The 20,015-nt window shown below is 44.3% G+C and overlaps 1 protein-coding gene across 2 annotated transcripts in view; it reads left to right on the forward strand.

Annotated features, from left to right (window-relative positions):
* The first annotated feature begins 512 nt into the window (after window positions 1–512).
* STX11 (syntaxin 11) overlaps window positions 513–20,015 on the forward strand; it is a 45,784-nt gene continuing 26,281 nt past the window's right edge. The window contains exons 1-2 of one of the 2 annotated variants that reach the window (XM_058534220.1): window positions 513–605; window positions 848–1,036. In XM_058534220.1, the coding sequence (XP_058390203.1) occupies window positions 988–1,036 (49 nt within the window). In that variant the 5' untranslated portion in view covers window positions 513–605; window positions 848–987. Of the gene's footprint in view, window positions 684–847; window positions 1,037–20,015 lie in introns of both variants that reach the window. The other variant, XM_058534219.1, reaches the window with a different exon arrangement.

The raw sequence follows: 20,015 nt of genomic DNA on the forward strand, positions 1-20,015 counted from the left end.
GACAAGTGAAATACAAAATACCCCAATGCACATTTTAATTTTAGAACAAACAATTTTGGTTTCACTTCATCAAAACGATATTAAATCAATGCTGTTTATTTTAATATTATTAATTTTATAGTTTTTATGTGTAGATTGGTTTGGAGCCATAAGGAATTTATACCATGTTTATGTAACTAATATTGTATTTATATTATATTCAGCTAACAGAGTAGAAATAACCTGTTAACACCAGGTGCCGTATCTTCTTTTTCCTTGAAGAAGGGTCCACTCATTACTTAAGTTGGAAGGTGGTGTACTAGGACCATGAAAGAAATAAGGCGTGAATAGATTATGTCCCTCACTCACATTTGCACTGTAATCAATCATGAATTCCGATTTGGATGAGGGCATTTGTTTTGTAAATGTTTCTTTGTGACTGGGGATGTAGAGCTGTGGCAAAAGTTCCTGTTTCATAATTCACCTTTGCCCATCACCAACTTGTAGAAAAGAGGCTTTAAAGAAATCAGCTGGAGTGACCTGCTTTCAACACCCAGAGCCAGTGATGCAACGCCGTGTCAACTCCTGTGAAAGATTCCTCCTCATACTCGGGGCACAGAAGTAAGGTAAGGAGCTGTGGACTGACAGGAACATCTGTCAGCTTCTCCAAGGTGTCCTCAACAAGATCATCATCCCAAAGGCAGGTATGCTCAAGGAAAGACTGTCTGTTGAATCCGTGAGGTCACTTCTCAGATGTCGATCTGTTTTCACTGTATCACTTTAGTGAGTTCATCTTAAAAACATATTCATCATTTGAAACACGTTTGGTTTTTGTGGTGCCAATATTGTACTATTATATTTCCTTTAGGATCACGGAAGGATGCTGGCTGTGGTCCATGAACTCACAGGAATTATGAGCCATCTTTGAGGAGGGAATCTGTCCGTCTGAAGAGAGACCCAAAGGGAAATCAGACAAGTAAAGACGTGCAGCTGCAGCAAGGGGACAAAATGGATGAAGAGGAGGAAAAAGAGACGAAAACCATGTCTCAGCCCCAAAGTAAGGCTTTTTGGTATAGAAATACCTAGTTTATAAACCGGTAGCACAAATTCATCTACATGAACAAAATATTAATGTAAAAAAGTTTAGTCTATCTAGTGAAAATTACACTTGTTGAGAACTAATTTAGTTGTTCAAATTCAAAATCAATAATTAAAGGCTTATGACTAAACTATTGTCTGGAAAAGGCACTGCTTATTTGTTACATTCTGTTTATGCTTTTCTGTTTCACTATTAACAGTTCCGCAGGACAGCGTGATGGTGTAAAAAGGGGTTTACCAGAAGTGACTGTTGAGTAACAGTCTCATCTAAAAATACTTTTGCAACCTGTTATGCAAAATCACAGCTACAGAAAAATTATTAGGAACTGTTAAGCGGATCAGTTATACTATCTCTAGACCCAATTTTTCAGCCTGTTCTTTTTCAGGGAGAATGTTCAATTTGTATGCTTAGAGCAGCTAGTACATGCTCAACTTCAGGCCTCTTACAGCAAGTATGCCAATATATTAGAGGAAAGTTTTCACTTAACTGCAATTTGGGTTAGAATAAAAATACAACAGTGTCATTTCAGGAATTGCAGGCAGGGATAAAATGTAACTAACACCAAAATAGTGCAATTTCCACCACTTGTTTCCTACCCTTCCTTGTGTACCATCCACAGAAAAGTAAGCTTACTAAACAACAAGAAATTTGGTTTTCTATGAGAGTTATCTATTGCATTCTTTTCTTTCTTTTTTTTTCTTAGTAATTTTTCCAGGCTTACTTAGATTTTGACATTGCTCTTTGAGTGCAGGTAACAGGATAAAAGAAATCATTTGCTTTGGAAAGGTCTTATTTTTTGCTTCTTCTGTGGTCTTCGATGTTGTTCCCGGATTCTTTATTGATGGCTAAGAGTGCAGACTTCCATGTCAGACGCTGGGATTTGAACCTAGAGTCCTTTGCTTGCTGATGCAGGGACATTGGACGTTTACAGCTCATTTCCTCCTCTGCCAAATGGGGTTGAGTTGTGCACACTTCAAAAATTTGCGTTGAGAATTAAATTATATGAAAACATTAACACCATGCTTGGCACATTGTAACTGAACAATAAGTATTTGTTATCTTTAATACAGGTATTAGCATTATGGAGTTTGTACTTTTTTAATGATTTATGTTTGCTAATAATTGTACAATTAAATCTTGTGTTTCAAGGGTGGCTTAGTTTATCTGGGTTACATGTTATAACAAAAATACTCTAGACTGTGTGGCCTATAAACAACAGAAATTTATTTCTCTCAGTTCTGGAGGCTGGGAAATCTAAGATCAAGGTGCTGACAGAGTCAGTGTCTGATGAGAGCACGCTTCCTGGTTCATAGATGGCTATCTTCTTGCTGTGTCCTCACACAGAGGAAGGGGCAAGGGTGCTCTCTGGGGCCTCTTTTACAAGGGCACTAATCCCACTCATGAGCACTCCATCCTCATGACCTAATCACCTCCCAAGTCCCCACCTTCTAATATCATCACACTGGGGATTAGGTTTTAACATAAGAATTTTGGGGACACAAACATTCAGTGTACAGGAACGAGTTAGAAACTGTGTTCTCTGGTAAGCTGTGTACGTTGAGTAACGATGGCTTGTTTGCAGTACTGAAGTACAGATTTCCTCATACACCTGGAAGTAATTTTAAGTTATTAGCTATTGAAATATTTAAAACCATAAAAATTAACCTATTTACTTTAAAGTCTTATTTATATATTTCTGTAAATTACATTTTATGTAGAGAAGCTATATGCAAAAAGATTTACCTGTGAATTTGAGAATATTTTTCTAGTCTAAGTGTACTGAAGAAAAATTTATATAATATGATGTACAACATGGTTTCTTCATAAAGGTAACCAGTGGATTGAAATAAAGAGATGAGGGCTGGCCCCGTGGCTTAGCGGTTAAGTGTACGTGCTCCGCTCCTTGGTGGCCCAGGTTCAGATCCCGGGCGTGCACCGATGCGGCCATGCTGAGGCCGTGTCCCACATACAGCAACTAGAAGGATGTGCAACTATGACATACAACTATCTACTGGGGCTTTAGGGGGAAAAATAAATAAATAAAGTTTAAAAAAAAAAAAGAAGAAATAAAGAGATGACAGTAACATCAGGGAACTTTTTTTAGGAAGATTGGCCCTGTGCTAACATCTATTGCCAATCTTCCTCTTTTTCTTTTTTCTCTCCAAAGCCCCAGTACGTAGTTGTGTGTCATAGTTGTAGAGTTGTAGCTCTTCTACGTGGGACGCCTCCTCAGCACGGCTTGATGAGCGGTAAGTATGTCTGTGCCCAGGATCGGAACCCACGAAAGCTGGGCTACTGAAGTGGGCCGTGCGAACTTAACGGCTATGCCACCGGGCTGACCCCCAGGGAATATTTTTGTAAGGACTGTAGGTATAAAATTTTCAGAACAAGGATTTGGACGCTGTGCTCTAGCTACTAATTAAGAATGCTTGATCAGTTAGAGTCCCAATGTGAAACAAGACGGCACGTTCAAATGAGGATAATTCAAGGAAGGTTTATAAATAAGGGTACTATTATAAAGTACCTTTATATATATAAAGTACCCCACCACTGTAGGTGGGGGGACCCTGGGCTGTCATACCTCAGGCCTGAGAATCATGAGTAGGGACGGGTATGCAGAACCAGCGGGGAGAGGGAATCATGTAGAACAGATCACCTTAGAGGAACAGAGACCTTCTGTTGAGGGACAGGGACAGCCCTTCTGTTTGGAATAAATTCCCCGCCCTCATCCCCTGCCTCTGCTCTCCTGCTAGAGGCTAGAGTTCCCAATTGGCCAAGCCCAAGGGAAGCCAAAGAGCACAGGAACCTGTTAGAATAATCCATTCAGATCAACATCCCAGGGTCGAGAGCAGGATGGAGGGCGATAGAAAGTGGATCCGAAGGGGCAAACAGAAGATACCTGCACACATGCTGACAGTATAAATATCTAGAATTTATTTTTTCTTGTTATTATATTCAGTGGTGGCAAGCATTTATAAAACAGAGTTGAAGCTTTATAAACATGTACTAGACAAGATCCTTATAGGAATTAAGTTTTAAGCTACTTTTTTGAACAATGGGAAAAAAGAGCATAGCTTAAAATTCATGTTCTGTAAAAAAAGAAAAATCTTTTAAAACTATATCAATGCTAGATACGTATTCCTAAATCTTATTATGCCTGGGTGCCACCCTCTAAAAATGCTATCTCAGTGACCTGAGCTCCCCCAAATTCAGCTCAGTGCTTACTTTGGTCATTCATTCACTCATCATTCAACAAATATTTATTCAGGGTCTCCAGTGTCCTAGGTATTGTGCTGGCTTTGGGCAAAAAGAAGGAAGTGGAATAAACATAATCTCCACTGTGAATCTGAGAATATGTTCTGAAACTCATGCCTTAGTAGATAAGTGTTTCGAATGACGTAGAGAGAGATTTAAATGGTTTAGTGAGTCTGTGTTCATAAAGGTGATCATCAAGAGCAACAGACCCACATGAGCACTGAAAGTCCAAATATAATATTTAAACACAAAAATTCGAGAACTCGCCGAGCAGCCATTTATGTGCCAAAGAGCCACAGAACTCTTAGGCAGGACAGTTCCTTCCTCCTGAAAGAAGGATCTTTATCTTAAATTTTAAGCTGTCCAGTTCTGGAAAAGCATTTCCTAATATGATGTGTGAGACAAAGCAGAGGTGGCTACCAGGATGTAGAAAGCACTGTCCAGTATAGTAACCAAAGAACTGCCTGCAATGATGGAAATGTTCTATTCTGCACTGTCCAATATATTGCACACTAATAACCACTAGTTATGGTCCCTATTACGTACTTGAAATGTCACTCATGAGACTGAGGAACTGAATTAAAATTTTGCTCAATTTTAATTAATTTCAATTTAAATAACCACATGTGGCTACAGTAATGGCCAGTGCAGATCTAGGAACAAGATGTGCTAAGTGGGGCTTGCTGAGCACAATTTGATTCACTTAACCTCATTTCCCATAACAGCTATTTATTTACTCACACAACATCATGGGCCCAGCAGGGTTGGTATTTCCTCTCTTTCCTCAATAGAGAGGAAATCAAAGATAGGTTATATGAAAGTAACAAGTGTTGGTGAGGAGGTGGAGAAATTGGAATCGTTGTGCATTGCTAGTATGAATGTAAAAGGGTGCAGCCACTGCGGAAAATGATATGATGATATCACAAAAAAAATCACACATAGAATTACCATATGATCCAGTGATTCCACTCCTGGGTGTATACCCCCCAAAAATGAAAGAAAGAGGACTGAAAGAGGAATATTATTCAGCCTTAAAAAAGAAGGAAAGGCTGACACATCCTACAACATGGATAAATCTTGAAGCCATTATGCTAAGTGAAATAAGCCAGTCACAAAAGGACAAATGTGATATGATTCCACTTATATGAGGTATCTAGAGGAGTCAAATTCATAGAGACAGAAAGTAGAATAGTGGTTGCCAGGGGCTTGGGATAGGAGGAATGGGGATTTAGTGTTTAATGGGTATATTTTCAGTTGGGGAAAATGAGAAAGTTCCGGAAATGGATGGTGATGGTTGCACAACAATGTGAACGTACTCAACATCACTCAACTTTATACTTGAAAATGGTTACAATGGCAAATTTTATGTCATATATATTTTATCACAATAAAAAAAGACAGGTTAAACACATATCCTCAAGATGTTCACAAACTAGCATGGAAGACAGAGATGGTGGTTGGTAATTACTACCTGTTGTGGGGATATAAAATAACTGTTCAGAGGAGGGCTATAAAGAAGTTGCACCTGAGAGGGGTGGTTGGGCTAGAAGACCTTCCAACCCTGGGATTCAATGGGTTTATGAGCCCTGCAAATTAGGGATAGCAGTAGTATAGAAGATGATGCATACAGGGGACAAGCGTCTACACAGCAGTCGTGTCCCTCTCCAAGTCCTTCCCCTGTTTTATCCGGGCTTTATCCTAAGGTCCTTATCAGTCCTCATTGCTCAACCATCCAGACTGGAGATGAGAGCCAATGTCTCCAGAAAAATATATAAAACAAAGCAGGCCTATCTGGTAGCCTCACCAGGGGTGGGCAGATCAAGAGAATTCAGGTCGGTCTAGACCTTGTCATTATCAATATCTGCAGCCCTTCAGAGTCCAAGTCTCAAAGATCCCACTCTCTGATAACAGACTTGTATTTTCCCAGCTGAATCTCCCTAATCTCACAACTGCAGCAATTTCTTGGTGTCGTGGAGCCTCCGATCCATTAACCTAACACCTTCAACTTTGCCTCAACACCATCACTCATGTCCTCTCTGCTCTCCTTACTCGGTTTAGATGCCGTGGTCCTTCATTATAATCATTCCCTTGCATAGCCCCTCAACCCTCTTGTGCCTCTCTCCTCCGTCATGTTCACCTGGCAACTCCAAACTCTGGTTCTATCTGGACCTCTGCCTAGTTTTATTTGCACCCAAGTAGGCAAGTGAGGCTGGTAAGAACACACAACTCTAACCAATTGGCCTTCTTTGATATTCACGATCCCTGACTTCAAATGAACCCTTTGTGCCGCCCAACAATCTGGCTATATTTCAAAGTCCATTTACTCTCTCCTTCATCTCCATGAAGATGCTACATCTTCATCCTTTCTCCTCTCTCCTCAAACTTCCTCTCTACTCCTCACTCTCAGCTGATGACCTTGCTTCTCCATCGTTAAAACATGTTCCTGCCTCCACATTCACCAGCATCTGTGCCCATACATTCTGTCTCCCCTCCTGTTACCAGGGAAGAAGCCCATCTTCTCCTGTTTAATCCCAACTTTCCACTTGTGCATTGGATCCCATTCCCGATGATCTACCCAGGCACATCACTCCAGCAATGATCTCTTTTCTCTCTTGCACCGTCACTTCTTCCTTCCCTTTTGGCTCATGCCCATGAGCATACAAATATGTATATCTTCTCATCACTCTGTCTCCATTTACTCTCTTTTTCTTGTCTTGGCCCACTCCAAACATGTTTTGGTTACCACCAAATCTCTCCTTATCAGCTTCACCATTGACCTCCATATGGCCAAGCTCTCTGCTGTTTTCAGGCCTATTTTACCCACATTAGCAGCATTTGATACAATTGATCATTCTTGAAACATCTTTTCATTTGGCTTCTGGAACACTTCTTTGTTGGTTTACTTCTTACCTCACTGATTATTCCTTCTCATTCTCCTTTCTTGATTCTTCATCTTCCTGATCTCTGAACTTTGGAGTGCCCCGGGACTCAGACTTCAGACATCTAATGTGTATCTGCAACCCCTCTTTATGCTGAGGGCTTCCAAATTGATACGAGCATCCCAGATTCATCTGTCCAACTGTCTTCCTGACAACTCCAAACCTAAAGTGTCTGAAAGGCAATTCTTTCTTCTTCTTTTTATTTTATTTTATTTTTTTTGGTGAGGAAGACTGGCCCTGAGCTGACATCTGTGCCCATCTTCCTCTATTTTGTATGTGGTTCGCTGCCACAGCATGGCTTGATGAGCGGTGTGTAGGTTCTCATCCGGGATCTGAACTCGTGAACCCCAGGCCGCCAAAGCGGAGCACGCGAACATAACCGCTACACCACCGGACTGGCCCCCTAAAAGGGAACTCTTAATCCCCAGCAATCCTCCCCTTCTCTCCCTCACTCCCCACAACTTGCTTCTCAGGCAGTCTTCTCCACCTCAGCGTAAGGAACCTCTTTTCTTCCAGCTGCTCCAAGTAAAAACCTTGACTCTTCTTGCTCTCTCATGACTTAAGTCCAGTTAATCAACCAGTCCTGTCAGCCCCTCCTTGTGAACGTATCCAGAACCTACCCCCTTCTCACCAGCTCCACTGCAATGGCATTGTATCAGTCAATGTTCACCAGAGAAACGGAACCAATAGGATGCAGAGAAAGAGTGGGAGGTTGATTTAGTATAAGGAATTGGCTTATATGATTACGGAGGCTGAGAAGTTCCAAGATCTGCAGTGGGCAAGCTAGAGACCCAGGAAAGCTCATTATATAATTCCAATCTTAGTCCAAAGGCCCCATAAGCAGGAGAGCAAATGGTATAAGTTCCAGTTTGAAGGTGAGTCTGAAGGCAGGAGAAAACTGATGTCCCAGCTTGAAGAGATGTCAGGCCCCAAGAGAACAAATTCTCCCATACCCTGCCTTTTGTTCTATTCAGGCTTTCAAGAGATTGAATGAGGTCCAGCCACGTTGGTGAGGGCAACCTGCTTACCTATTGTACAGATTCAAATGTTAATCTCATCCCGAAACACCCTCATAGACACACCCAACATAACGTTTACCCAAATAGCTGGGCACCCCGTGGCCCAGTTAGCTTGACACATAAAATTACCCATCACAGCTTCCTTAACTGGTTGGCCTGTTCCCATCCTTGTCCTGTAATCTGGCCTCAACACAACAGTGGACTGAAAAAAACAGCCACATCGTGTCATTCCTCTGCTAAAAATTCTTCAATGCCGTGTCCCTCCTAAATCAAAGTAAAATTTAAAAACTGTCATGACCACCAAGGCCTTACATGCTCCGTTCCCCACCCCTAGCCCCACCACCTGTCATGCTTCCCACTCGTTCTGTCCCACCCACGCTGATATGACTCCAAGAAGCCAAGCATGCTCCTGCCTCAGGGCATTTACATCTGCAGATCCTTCAGCTGGAAATTGTCTTAACCCGGATATCCACATTGTTTCCTCTGTCAACTGTTTTCTTATCTTAGAGGCCTTTGCAATACACTTCTTTTTTTTTTTAGTTTATTATAGCACCCCTCATCTTTCTTATTTTGCTTTATTTTTTTATTTTATTTTATTTTTTGGTGAGGAAGATTAGCCCTGACATCTGTTGCCAATCCTTCTCTTTTTTGCTGAGGAAGACTGGCCCTGGGCTAACATCTGTGCCCATCTTCCTCTGCTTTATATGTGGGATGCCTGCCACAGCACGGCTTGATAAACAGTGCATAGGTCTGCACCTGGGATCTGAACCTGCAAACCCCGGGCCACTGAAGTGGAGCACGCAAACTTAACCACTACACTACCGGGTTGGCCCTTTGCTTTATTTTTTATATAAACTTTATTTAGAATGGTTTTAGATTTACATAAACATTGCAAAGATAGTGTAGAGAGTTCCCATAGACCTCATCCTCATTTTCCCCTATTATTACCATCTTTTATTAGCATGGTACATCATCACAACCAATGAACCAATCTCGATGCTTTCTTACTAACGAAAGTCCATACATCATTCAGATGTCCTTAGTTTTTCCCTAACGGCGTTTTTCTGTCCCAGGATCCCATCCAAGCTACTACACTACATTTAGTTGTCATGCCACCTTAGGCTCCTCTATTCCTTGTTTTTGACGACACTGACAGCTTTTTGTAGGATGTCCCACTATTGGAATTTGTCTCATGGTTTTCTCGTGATAAGACCGCGGTCATGGGTTTGGCGGAGGAAGACCACAGAGGCAACCTGCCATGTTCATCACATCATATCAAGACTACGTGCTATCAATACGCTTTATGACTGTTACTGTTGACCTTGATCGCCTGGCTGAGCTAGTGTTTAGCGAGTGTCTCCACTCTCTTTCCCCCTTTCCATACTGTAGTTTTTGGGAGAAAGTCACTGTGAGCAGCACATACTTAAGGAGTGGGAAGTTACACTTCTCCTCCTTGAGGGGGGAGTATCCACATAAATGATTAGGAATTCTTCTGCGGGGGAAACATCTCTTTTCACCATTTATTTATTTATTCGACCGTTTATTTCTATCATTACGGACTCATGGAGTTTTTTTACTTTGAGTTGTAATCTAACATTGTTTCACCTTGTTGCTCAAGTTGTTCCAGCTTCGGCCATGGGGAGCTCTTTCCGTGGTCTCCCGCATGTCTTTGACATTCCCCATCCATGAAGGGCTTCTTTTCTTTTTCTGAGCACTTCTAACTTTTAAGCCTCGGCCTGATTCTTCAAGATACTTAGCACCACCTCGCCTACTATACACTTTGTGTATCCTTCGCCACCGGAGCGCCGAGTCCTTGAGGGCAGAATCCCGGCGGGATTTTGGACCACGGTGGTACCCTCAGCACTTGAGGGGATGCTCCATCGGTGCTGAATGAATGAATGAACGCTGCTGTGTTGGGGTTCACCAGGGAGGGGAGAGTCCGGATGGGTTCTGGGAAGGCGGCCCTCAGCCCCGTGCGACCCGCAGCCGCCCTGCCACCGTCACACCCCCTCTCAGGACCGGCGGCAAGCGCGCGCGCCGCGGGAAACGCATGGGCTGGCAAAGGCCACCCGCGCAGCGGGGATTCCGGGGGAAAGTCCGGCGCCTCTGCGCCTCCCCGCCGGCCGGGGGAGCGAAGGAGGGGGCTGCGGACGGGGTGGGGTGCTGGGGGCGGCGCGGCTCCGCGCCCCCACGGAGAGCACCCGCGGGCGGCCGGGAGAGGGGAGCGCGCGGGCCGCAGGCGGCGCGGGGAGGCGGGGGGCGGGCGCTGGCGCCCCGGGGCGGGGCCTGTCCCCGGCGGCGGGCGCTTCCGACGCCGGAGGGGGGCGGGCTGCGCGCGGACGCGGCGGCGCGGAGCGCGGGGGCCGTGCCGCAGCCCAGCCGCGGCCGCGGGAGCCGCCGGAGGCGCGGGGGGTGCAGCCGCCGGGACACGCGCGACAGGTTTCCTTCCGCATCGCGGCGCCCGGCGCGGGACGGGAGAGGGGCTTCCCGGCGCGCGCCCGCCGCCGCGCCCGGTTCGTTTTCCTCTCCGGGTGTCTGCTTTTCTCTCCTTAACCGCCCCGGGCTGTGCGCGGGGAGCTGCGGGGAGGGCGGCGCCGGGGTGGCTCGCGCGCTCGGGGGCAGAAGGCATTCCGTGGGATTCCAGGTCTGGCCCCGGGGGTCCTGCCGGCTCTCCGCGCCTTGGGGAACGCAGCTTCGGGTTTCTCATCTAGAGAGGAGTGATTTTTCCCCCGCAGTGGGCAGGGGACCGCGCGTTTAGGGCTTCTAGAAATTATTTCAGAGATACCTGTTGATAGGCTTCCCTTATACAGCGTCCGCTTAAGACTACTTTTAAGTCTAAAGGCTGAAGACTTTTTCAAAAAAATATTTTATTGAGGTCACATTGGTTTGTAACGTGTAAATTCCAGGTGCGCGTTGTTCTATTTCAGCTTTTGCATAGACTGCGTCGTGTTCACCGCTGATAGTCTAGTTTCCATCCGTCACCCTACAAATGTGCCCCTTGACCTCTTTCGCTCTCCCCCCACCCCCTTCCCCTCTGGTAACCACCAGTGTGTGCACCGTATCTATGTGTGTGTGTATCTTTCACATATGAGTGAAAACTCTTTTTTGTAATTAGCGGGCATTTCTTCAGTGTCATCACATCTTCACATCCTATTAGGTTGCACTTTCTCAAAAACCCCAGAATGAGTGCTTCTTCTTAACTTGAACTTGGCAGTATGACGCGGGAGCCAGGAAAGACGGAGAAATTGATACCGCCTTGAAACAAGTCCTTCCAAGCCCCATAAGACTTTTTTTTTTTTTTTTTTTTTTGTAAGAAGAATGGAGACGAGCGGTAGTGGCGGCGCTCACGAGAACCACACCTCCCTGATAGGGAATTCTCGACTCCGCTGACCCTAGCCAGATCTGTACGACTTCCTGTGGTTCTCACTCGCTTGTTTAAGCCGTTTCTCAGCAAAGGGAGGAGTTGTTATTTCCACGCGGGTATCCAAAAATGAGTCACACAGCTGCTCTCTTAATTGTGAGACTTCGTTAATGAACTTTTAAAAAGGGAGGTTGGCTCTGTCTGTATTTGGAAGAAGATGTGAAATGCATACACTGCCCAACTGGGGCGGGTCGTATAGGAAGTCACAGTTCAAGATTTCAGGTTCCTAAAGGCGCCTGATGGTACAACACACCAGCTAGGGTCACTAGGCTGATGGAAGATAACCATTAAAATCATGTGCTTTGCCGCAGAGGCCCAAGAGAAAATTAATTTTATTACTCAATAACCGGTTTGTTATTACTTTCACTGGTATGATATGGTAGAAATGTCATTTTGCGTAGTGAATGTATGTCACTCTCTGAATCAAAATATTTCGATGGTTTGTCTTTAGTAAATTAGTGCTAAAACCACAGGACAGTTTTTGACGAAGGTGGATACCAGTTGGAGCTGAGAAATTAAAATGTTTAAGCTGATAGGCCCCATGGCAGCTCTTAGGGAGGGACCCTAGCCATCTCAACAGACAGCCGAGAAGGTGCAGCGTCTTGACTGGACCTGAGCTCAGCTCAGCCCAGCCCACGGTTATGAGGCACCTTCTCTGTGTCAGGCTCTTCACTGAGCTCTGCTTATACAGTAACCAGAGTAAGACAGAATCCTGCCCCCAGGATCACCGTGGAAGGCCGGCAAATCCACTGGAAAATGCAATACAAGGAGTTGAGCCGTATGACATATCTATGCCCAGGGTAGGGCTTGTGTCCCAATATGACTGGCATTTCTGCAGATCGGGGATTTTGAATGAACTGAGTCATCGTTGCAGGATGAACGAGGCAAGTTTTGAGTTTAGCCATCGACTTGTGTTTGTAGGCAGCCTATTGTGCTAATTCAGTAAGCGTTTCATTCAATAAGTGGTTTAAAAATATATTAATTAGAAAGGCATGATTTTTAAAGCGTCTAACTATAGTTCATATTATTTAATAACCATGTAAAAATAAATCCAGCCTATTATTACCTCCGGACAATCACAGGCGCTTTTAGTTACCTTTTAAAAAACAGAGTGACTAATTGATGACTTACAACTTTATAACTCCATATGGAAGCAATTTTTGGGTCGTTGTTTTTATAGTTTGGATCAATCTTTTCTAACATATTTTACCTGTATGACTCAAAATGAGTAAATCCACTGTGTCACAGTTTACTGTTGGGATTGAAATCTGCTGAGGTGCTTTTGAACTTGAGGCCAGATTTCTCCAATTCCATAAGATATCCAACTAGTGAGGGAAACTGCTCCATTTGAGATAACTTTACCTTAGTGTCCACACATTATTTCTCCCTCGAGAGCCTCAAAGTTACTTTTTCTAGGAGAAAGAAAGGATTGAGTGTCTTCTTCATCGTCATACTCCTGAACTTGCCACAGGCTTTACTCAAGATAAGTGTTAGGAAGTATTTATTGATTAAATAATGAACCTTAATGTAAGAGAAGGAGTTGTCAGGTGCAAGGAGATATGGAGACCCAACAGAAGGAGCAGCAGTGTATGGTCAGGGAACTCCAGCCTGTTTAGTGTGGGCACAGAGTGAGGGCTGGAGAGACAGACAGCCAGATCACAAAGGCCCATGTGCCCTGTGGGAGCTGTGAGTTTATCCAACAGCAGACTTTAAGCAAGTGAATACATCATCAGATATGTGTTTTGAAAAGTCAATTTAGAATCAAGATGGAGAATAGATCGGAGGACAGTGACATTCGCCTTAGGGAGACACGGAGGAGATGACTGTAATATTTGAAAAGAGAAATTAAAGAAGACTCAAGTCAGGCAGTAATAGTGAGAAAGGAGGAAGGAGCTGACAGACGTTTAAAGGAGGAACCTGGCCACGTCTTTACGAGTGGACGGTGAAGGAGAGGGAGGGGTTAGGATGACTCCCACATTTCTAGTTAATGACTAGGATGGGAACATAAGTGGAAGAGTAGGTTCGGGCTAAAGGATGATGAGGACCTCAGGCAGTGCTTGACACGGGATCAGTGCTCATTAACATTTTTTGAATGAATGAGTAAAAATAATAATAGCTCAAATTTACTGAGTGCGTCTTAGCGCACTGTTCTAGGCTCATTGTGTGAATTCAGTCTTACTCCTCACTGCAGTCCTGTGAGATAGATGCTGTAATTGACTGCTTTTGACAAGCGAAGAACGTGTAATGTTAATAATTGACAGAGCCAGGAGTGGGTCCTGAGCACGAGGCCCCAGAGCGTACGTTCTGAACCACACCGCCATGACATACTCTCTCCATGAATGAGTGAGTGATGTCTCGGACACTGCGGTAAGCTCAGATTGGAGTCACTGCCCTGATCCCAACAATCGTCCCTCGTCCAGGAATAGCCCAGGACATAAGACCCCAGTGGGCCCCCAGTGGCCCTGCTGTGCTGCATAGCACCCCTCCCCCTCCCTCGACCCCAAGATGTACCTGGTTGATCTAGGGATAAACCTGGAATAATCAGAACATTTGTCTTGGGAATTTTAAACATTTTCATGGAGACTCTCAGTGTCTGAAGGTTCCAGAGCTTCAACGACTGTGACCTCAGTACTGCCTTGGTGACCATCCTTCCCAAGCACTGAATGTTGAGCATTTTGTATTTCTTAGATGCACTCAATGTTTTATTGCTAAAATCTGTACCATCCCTTCTGCGGGGAAGCAGAAGAGCTGGCCAGGGGGTCTTAATCTGCAGAGCAGGGTCCGATGGTGGACAAATTACTCACAAATGCAGGCAGGTACATAACTCCAGATCATGCACTGCTGGTTTGTGATCTGCCTTCTGGGGTCTGTTTTGTTCTGGTTTTACTCTGAAGCAGGTGTTTACCTGCCTCTCACTTCCAGAATCTTCTTAAGTGAAGCTGGCCCGCTGTGTCCCCTGTCCTCTTGACAGGGGCAGAAGGACTTGAGTTTCCTGAGTTCAAGCCCTGCTTTCTATTTGCGGCATCCGTGTAGATTCCTTTGGTCCTGTTAGAGGTATTTTTGACTAACAGCCTTGCCCTCTCTTCCCTCCAAAAATCTGGCCCCAACTCTTCACTATTCTCATTGTTTCGTGATTCAACCTACCCCGATTTGGATTAATACTCTGATTTTTGTTCAGCAAGCAGGGTCTAATTATCTTTTCCTCGGAGGCCTCTACTTTGAACCATTTAAGGATTATAAACACTGAATTCATGTTGTACCTAAACTGAATCAGCAAACTCATCTTAAGTGTGAAGTTTTAAAATGTTCAGGTGTCTAAAACTTGAAGATTTAAAATGTTTTCTCCACGCGTGAAGACAATGTGTCATCCAGCACGTCTTCGAATTTAAGAGGAAATCGAGATATTTATAGCTTCCCATTATATGAGACTGACATGAAGCCTTCCCGGATGGTCCGGCCCACGTGTTTACCCCTTGGTCTGAATTCCTGTATCGCTGTCTGTAATTCATTCAGTGCTCAGATAACAAGAAAGGGCAGGGTTTTGGTTAATATTTCATGTGGGTTTGTCTTGCCTCCTCCAGACTGCGGTTTTCCTGAGAACAGAGAATTGTGAGGGTTGGGGGCTCTAGTGGGTCTCCAAACCTCCTCCCAGTTCTGACCATTCTGTGACTTTTGCTGATAATGAAACCATCTGTCAAAGTAAGTCATTGTTGACCACTCCTTGTGAGTCTGTGGATATCAAATATTGTTTATCTCTTTCAAGTTCTTCTTAAGGCTCAATAATTTGGTAATTTTTAATAGGAAGCAGAGTTTTAGAATTGATAATTCCCAGTTATCCTTCTTGAGCTAATTAAATGTTTTCAACTTAATTTTTGTACTGTTTTTTTCTTTTCAGTGGATACCGTATGGAGGTAATCCAGAAAATACTAAGTTGCCTAGAAAAGTATTCCCCATTTTGTATAGCCAACTATTTTACTTGTTTTTCTGTTCAAAGATGTAAAACGATGTTCCATTACTCATTGCATAACTCACTGGCTAATAACGTGAATTCCGACTTTACAGACTAGTGGAAATTGCTCTGTTGCAATCTTCCTATGGAAACAGAGTGAACAAGTGTGGTTCTGTCTTCTGTTTCAGTTTCAGGATTACAGCAATGCACGTCTCCCCTCCTGGTTTCCTCATTTACGATTGTGTGCCTGGGTGTGTTGATTAGTGACACAAATCTGTTGATTGGAGATAAAGTGGGACACAGTATGCAGCCGAATTATATAAGATGAGTAGATACCCCACTTCCTCCTCCCTCTCTCTTATCACTGCATGGTAAACCACCAGGTAGTGATGTTAGCTGGCAGTATTATATAGCTCTTCATTATTCGCCAAGTACTTTCATATATATTTTCTCTTTTAATTCTCATAAAAGCCTAGCAAAACAGAAATAATAAGTATTATTATTCTTGTTGTTCTCTGTATTCGGATTCTGTAGATGAGGAAGGAGACACTTGGGGAGATAAGGTGACCACCCAAGATTATCCAAGAAGTAAGGTGCAGAGGCCCACTGCACTGTGCTGTCAGGACTTGACAGAAAGAGGCAAGTTCAGTGCCTTAGGTCAAGTTCCCTGGAAATGGACTCGCAGATGTGCATACAGGAGGGTTATGGGGGTGGGGGGTGTGCTCTGGGAACCATACTCGGCAGGGAGAGAGGGCAGCAGCGTGATGCAGAGGGAGGAGTTGAACTGCGGTGCGTGGACAACAGTGGCCTCAACCGCAGGGAGCTTGGGAGCTGGGATGGCCCTTCAGAGTTGTTCTGCCACCTCGAAGCAAGAGAGCTGGTCATCCTGTCCCCTGTGTCAACTCCTCACTGGGTGTGGGCTGCACCCAGGCGGGAGGTGTAACCTTGGGCTGAGAAGCTGCCTTCAGTCAAGGGCGGTTCCTGCGGCTGTGAACCCTCGGCAGCCAGCATTCCCGGTGGCTGGGGGAATGAGCGCCCTGTCCTGAAGGGGGTCTCGTTATCACACCCCCACTGCATTTGTATGGATGAGGCTACTCTCCTCTGCAGTGGTCTTACTTATGTCTTTCTGACCTATAGCATTGCCCTGCTGAGTGGAGCCCAGAAAGTGGGCGTTTGGTCCAAGGCGTTAAAGATTTAGAATAGCTGACCAGACAGCAAGAAGACAGGGGCCTTAGTCCTAGGAAGATGAGGAGCACAAGAAGAGCCAGGTGAGGGTAGGCCAGGACAAGTGGAGTAGAGGTGCCTAGTGGAGAAGGCTAACAAAAACCCGTGGCTCTCCAGACCCAGAACAAAAGGGTAACACGTACTGGTCTTTGCTCTAGTTCTAGGCTTTAACATTGTAAATGGTAAACAATTTTGTGATACCAGGCTGTGTTTTCTCTCTCTCCTCCCCCTCCTCTCCTCTCTCTTCTTTCTAAGCCTTTGAAAGGTCCCAGACCAGTCCAGAGGATCTCAATGTGTAGCCTGTAGATTATAAGCATAGAATTACCTAGGATATTTAAAAATAACCCCCCCAAAACAAACAAACAAACAACAACAACAAGAGCAAAAGAGAAAACAGGAAGGTTCAGGCCCACATTCAAGATCTACTGGAACAGAATCTTTACGAGTGGAGCCCATGAATTGACATTTTCAACACATTTTCCCCAGAAGACTTTGATACATGCTGTAGCTTAAGAACCAGTGCCCTAAACCATTATGCGCTTGGTGGTGACCATGCCTGTTGGGATTTTTCAAATTAGCAGGAAGCCGTGGGAATCATGGGACAGCAGAGGAACACCTGAGCCTTAGTCCCAGCAGGCTTGACATGGTGACATTCATCTCTTGTCTTTTATAGCACATTCTTGGTGTGGCCAGCAGAGAGCCTGGCCCACATTCCTTGGCTGGCTTCTGACCAAGATTGCTGGAGAGAGAGAGAGAGATGTCTCTGGCTTGGCCTTTCACTCTCTTAGATAGCTGGGTGAGAGATGCCAAATTCCATGAACAGTCGTAGATGGCGGGGGAAAATCAGTGAATTTATAAAAATCAGTAAACTTTCTAGAATAAGAAGGTTCCAGGAAATCTTATGCCAGATGAAGCTTTGAGGTGCTGTCTTAAAACTTTAAATAACCATCCAATAGGATGAGAGAGATAATTATGACAGGAAAATGTATTATCTAATTCATTGAGATAGGGAATAATTATTTTTCCTCAAAGGGAAAAGCACTTTTAAACCTACCGTTTTGAGTCAGGTCATTGCAGAAAATACTAGTCACCTAAAGAATAATCCAGGACATTCTGGTATGTTTTGTTCACTTTTAGAACACCAAATCACTCTAGTTCCTATACTTGGAATGCTTTGTGCTTTTGCTCAGGCTGTCTCTTCCTGAGTTCCCCTCTCCCTGCCCAGTTAACTCCTGGTAAACCATTTAGAATCAGCTGAGAAACCATCTTCTCTAGGAAGCCTTTGCTTCCCCTCACCCAGATTGAGTTCACCATCCTCCATTGAGTTCACCATCCTCCGTTGAGCCCAGAAAGTACTCCCATATATCCCTCTGTTATTGCATTTATTATCGTTGTCCCGCCTACTAGCCTGTGAACACCTTGAGGCCCAGGACCATCTTCTTCATCTTTGTGTACAGGAGACCTAGCCTCATCAGAAAAAATTGAAAGAAAGAATCATTCTGGCAAGCTTAGTTATGCAGCAAATATTTGTTGAGGCTCTCCTGTATGCTGGACATCCTGGTGTTCATGGCAAACACAAGTACAGCCCGGACCCCCTGGAGCTTATGAGCGTGCAGAGAAGATAGGCAATAAAACAGTTAACAACAGAATATGGTGAGTATTAGGAAAAAGGAAGTACAGAATGTGTGAGATCACAGAGCCAGTAGCCCACTTAATCCAAGGTCAGAGAAAGTCTCCCATTCTCATGAAACATAATTTATGTAAAAATAGAAGCTGTGAGACCGGCTTTGGTTACCAGACAGGGGACCTCTTTTTGACAAAGGAAGCTCTTTTCATCTATCTAGTTCGAAACTGACCGATCTGTCACATGCGTGTGTGTGGGTGTGTGTGTCCAGTGTGTGTGCACACGCATTGGCAAAGAGAGAACAGAAAAATGACTCCTTCATTTAATGAGTATAATAGCAGGGAACAGAGAAGGAAGTTTCTGTGCATCTCATTCAATATGCCGTCACTAGAAACTAATTTGGTAATATTTTAATATGTAACATACAGTAAAAGAAAATAAACTTAAAGCTCTGAAAATCGTGAGCTTAAATCCCGGCTTTTTTTTTTTTTTTTTTTTGTGAGGAGATCAGCCCTGAGCTAACATCAGCCAATCCTCCTCTTTTTTTTTTGCTGAGGAAGACGGCCCTGGGCTAACGTCTGTGCCTATCTTCCTCCACTTTATATGGGACGCCGCCACAGCATGGCTTACCAAGCAGTGCGTCGAACCAGCGAACCCCGGGCCGCCGCAGCGGAGCGCGCGCACCCAACCACTTGCGCCACCGGGCCGGCCCCTTAAATCCCGGCTTTTTAAAAGTTAATTTGAAGAATCTGATGACTGTGGCCTAGGAGGATGCTGGACAGAGTTGCCTTTGGGCCGTTTTAGAAAACAAGGTCAAAGCACGTTTGCTCAGAGGGCAGTGTCGTCTCTTCCTGCTCATCTTTCCACCTAACTTTCTGGGCCCTGGCGAGAGGCTGCAGCACTCGTCTGGGAATTTGTAGCCTCCACCTGACTTAGCAGCTCATGTTGCATCCTTTTCCTTTTTCTCACCAGTTCTCGCTCTTTTATTATTTCTGCACCTTCTTTTTGCTTCCCATAAATTGTAAGCTTAAGTTGAGGGCAGGGATTGTGACTTCTTGGTTTTTTAATTTTTTTTTTTAAATCAGAGTTTATGATTTTTCTTTTTTTTTTTAAAGAGAAATTAGTCCAGAAGGTTGGAGGGACTTTTTTTTTTTTTCCTGAGGAAGATTGGCCCTGAGCTAACGTCTGTTGCCAATCATCCTCTTGTTCTTTTTTCTCCCCAAAGCCCCAGAACATAGTTGTATATCCCAGTTGTAGGTCCGTCTAGTTCTTTTATGTGGGACACCGCCTCGGCATGGCTTGATGAGCAGTGAGTAGCTCTGCGCCCAGCGTCCGAACCAGTGAACCTCAGGCTGCTGAAGTGGAACGTGTAAAACTTAACCGCTGTGCCGCCAGGCAGGCCCATCTTTTTTTAATTCTTGAATCTCCTGCAGCTCGTCTACTGCAATTTATTTACATTTGTTACATTAAATAAATAAGTAACCTTAAATAGAGTATCTGAATAAA

This window comes from Diceros bicornis, chromosome 39 (assembly GCF_020826845.1).
Source record: "Diceros bicornis minor isolate mBicDic1 chromosome 39, mDicBic1.mat.cur, whole genome shotgun sequence".
Lineage (NCBI taxonomy): Eukaryota > Metazoa > Chordata > Mammalia > Perissodactyla > Rhinocerotidae > Diceros > Diceros bicornis.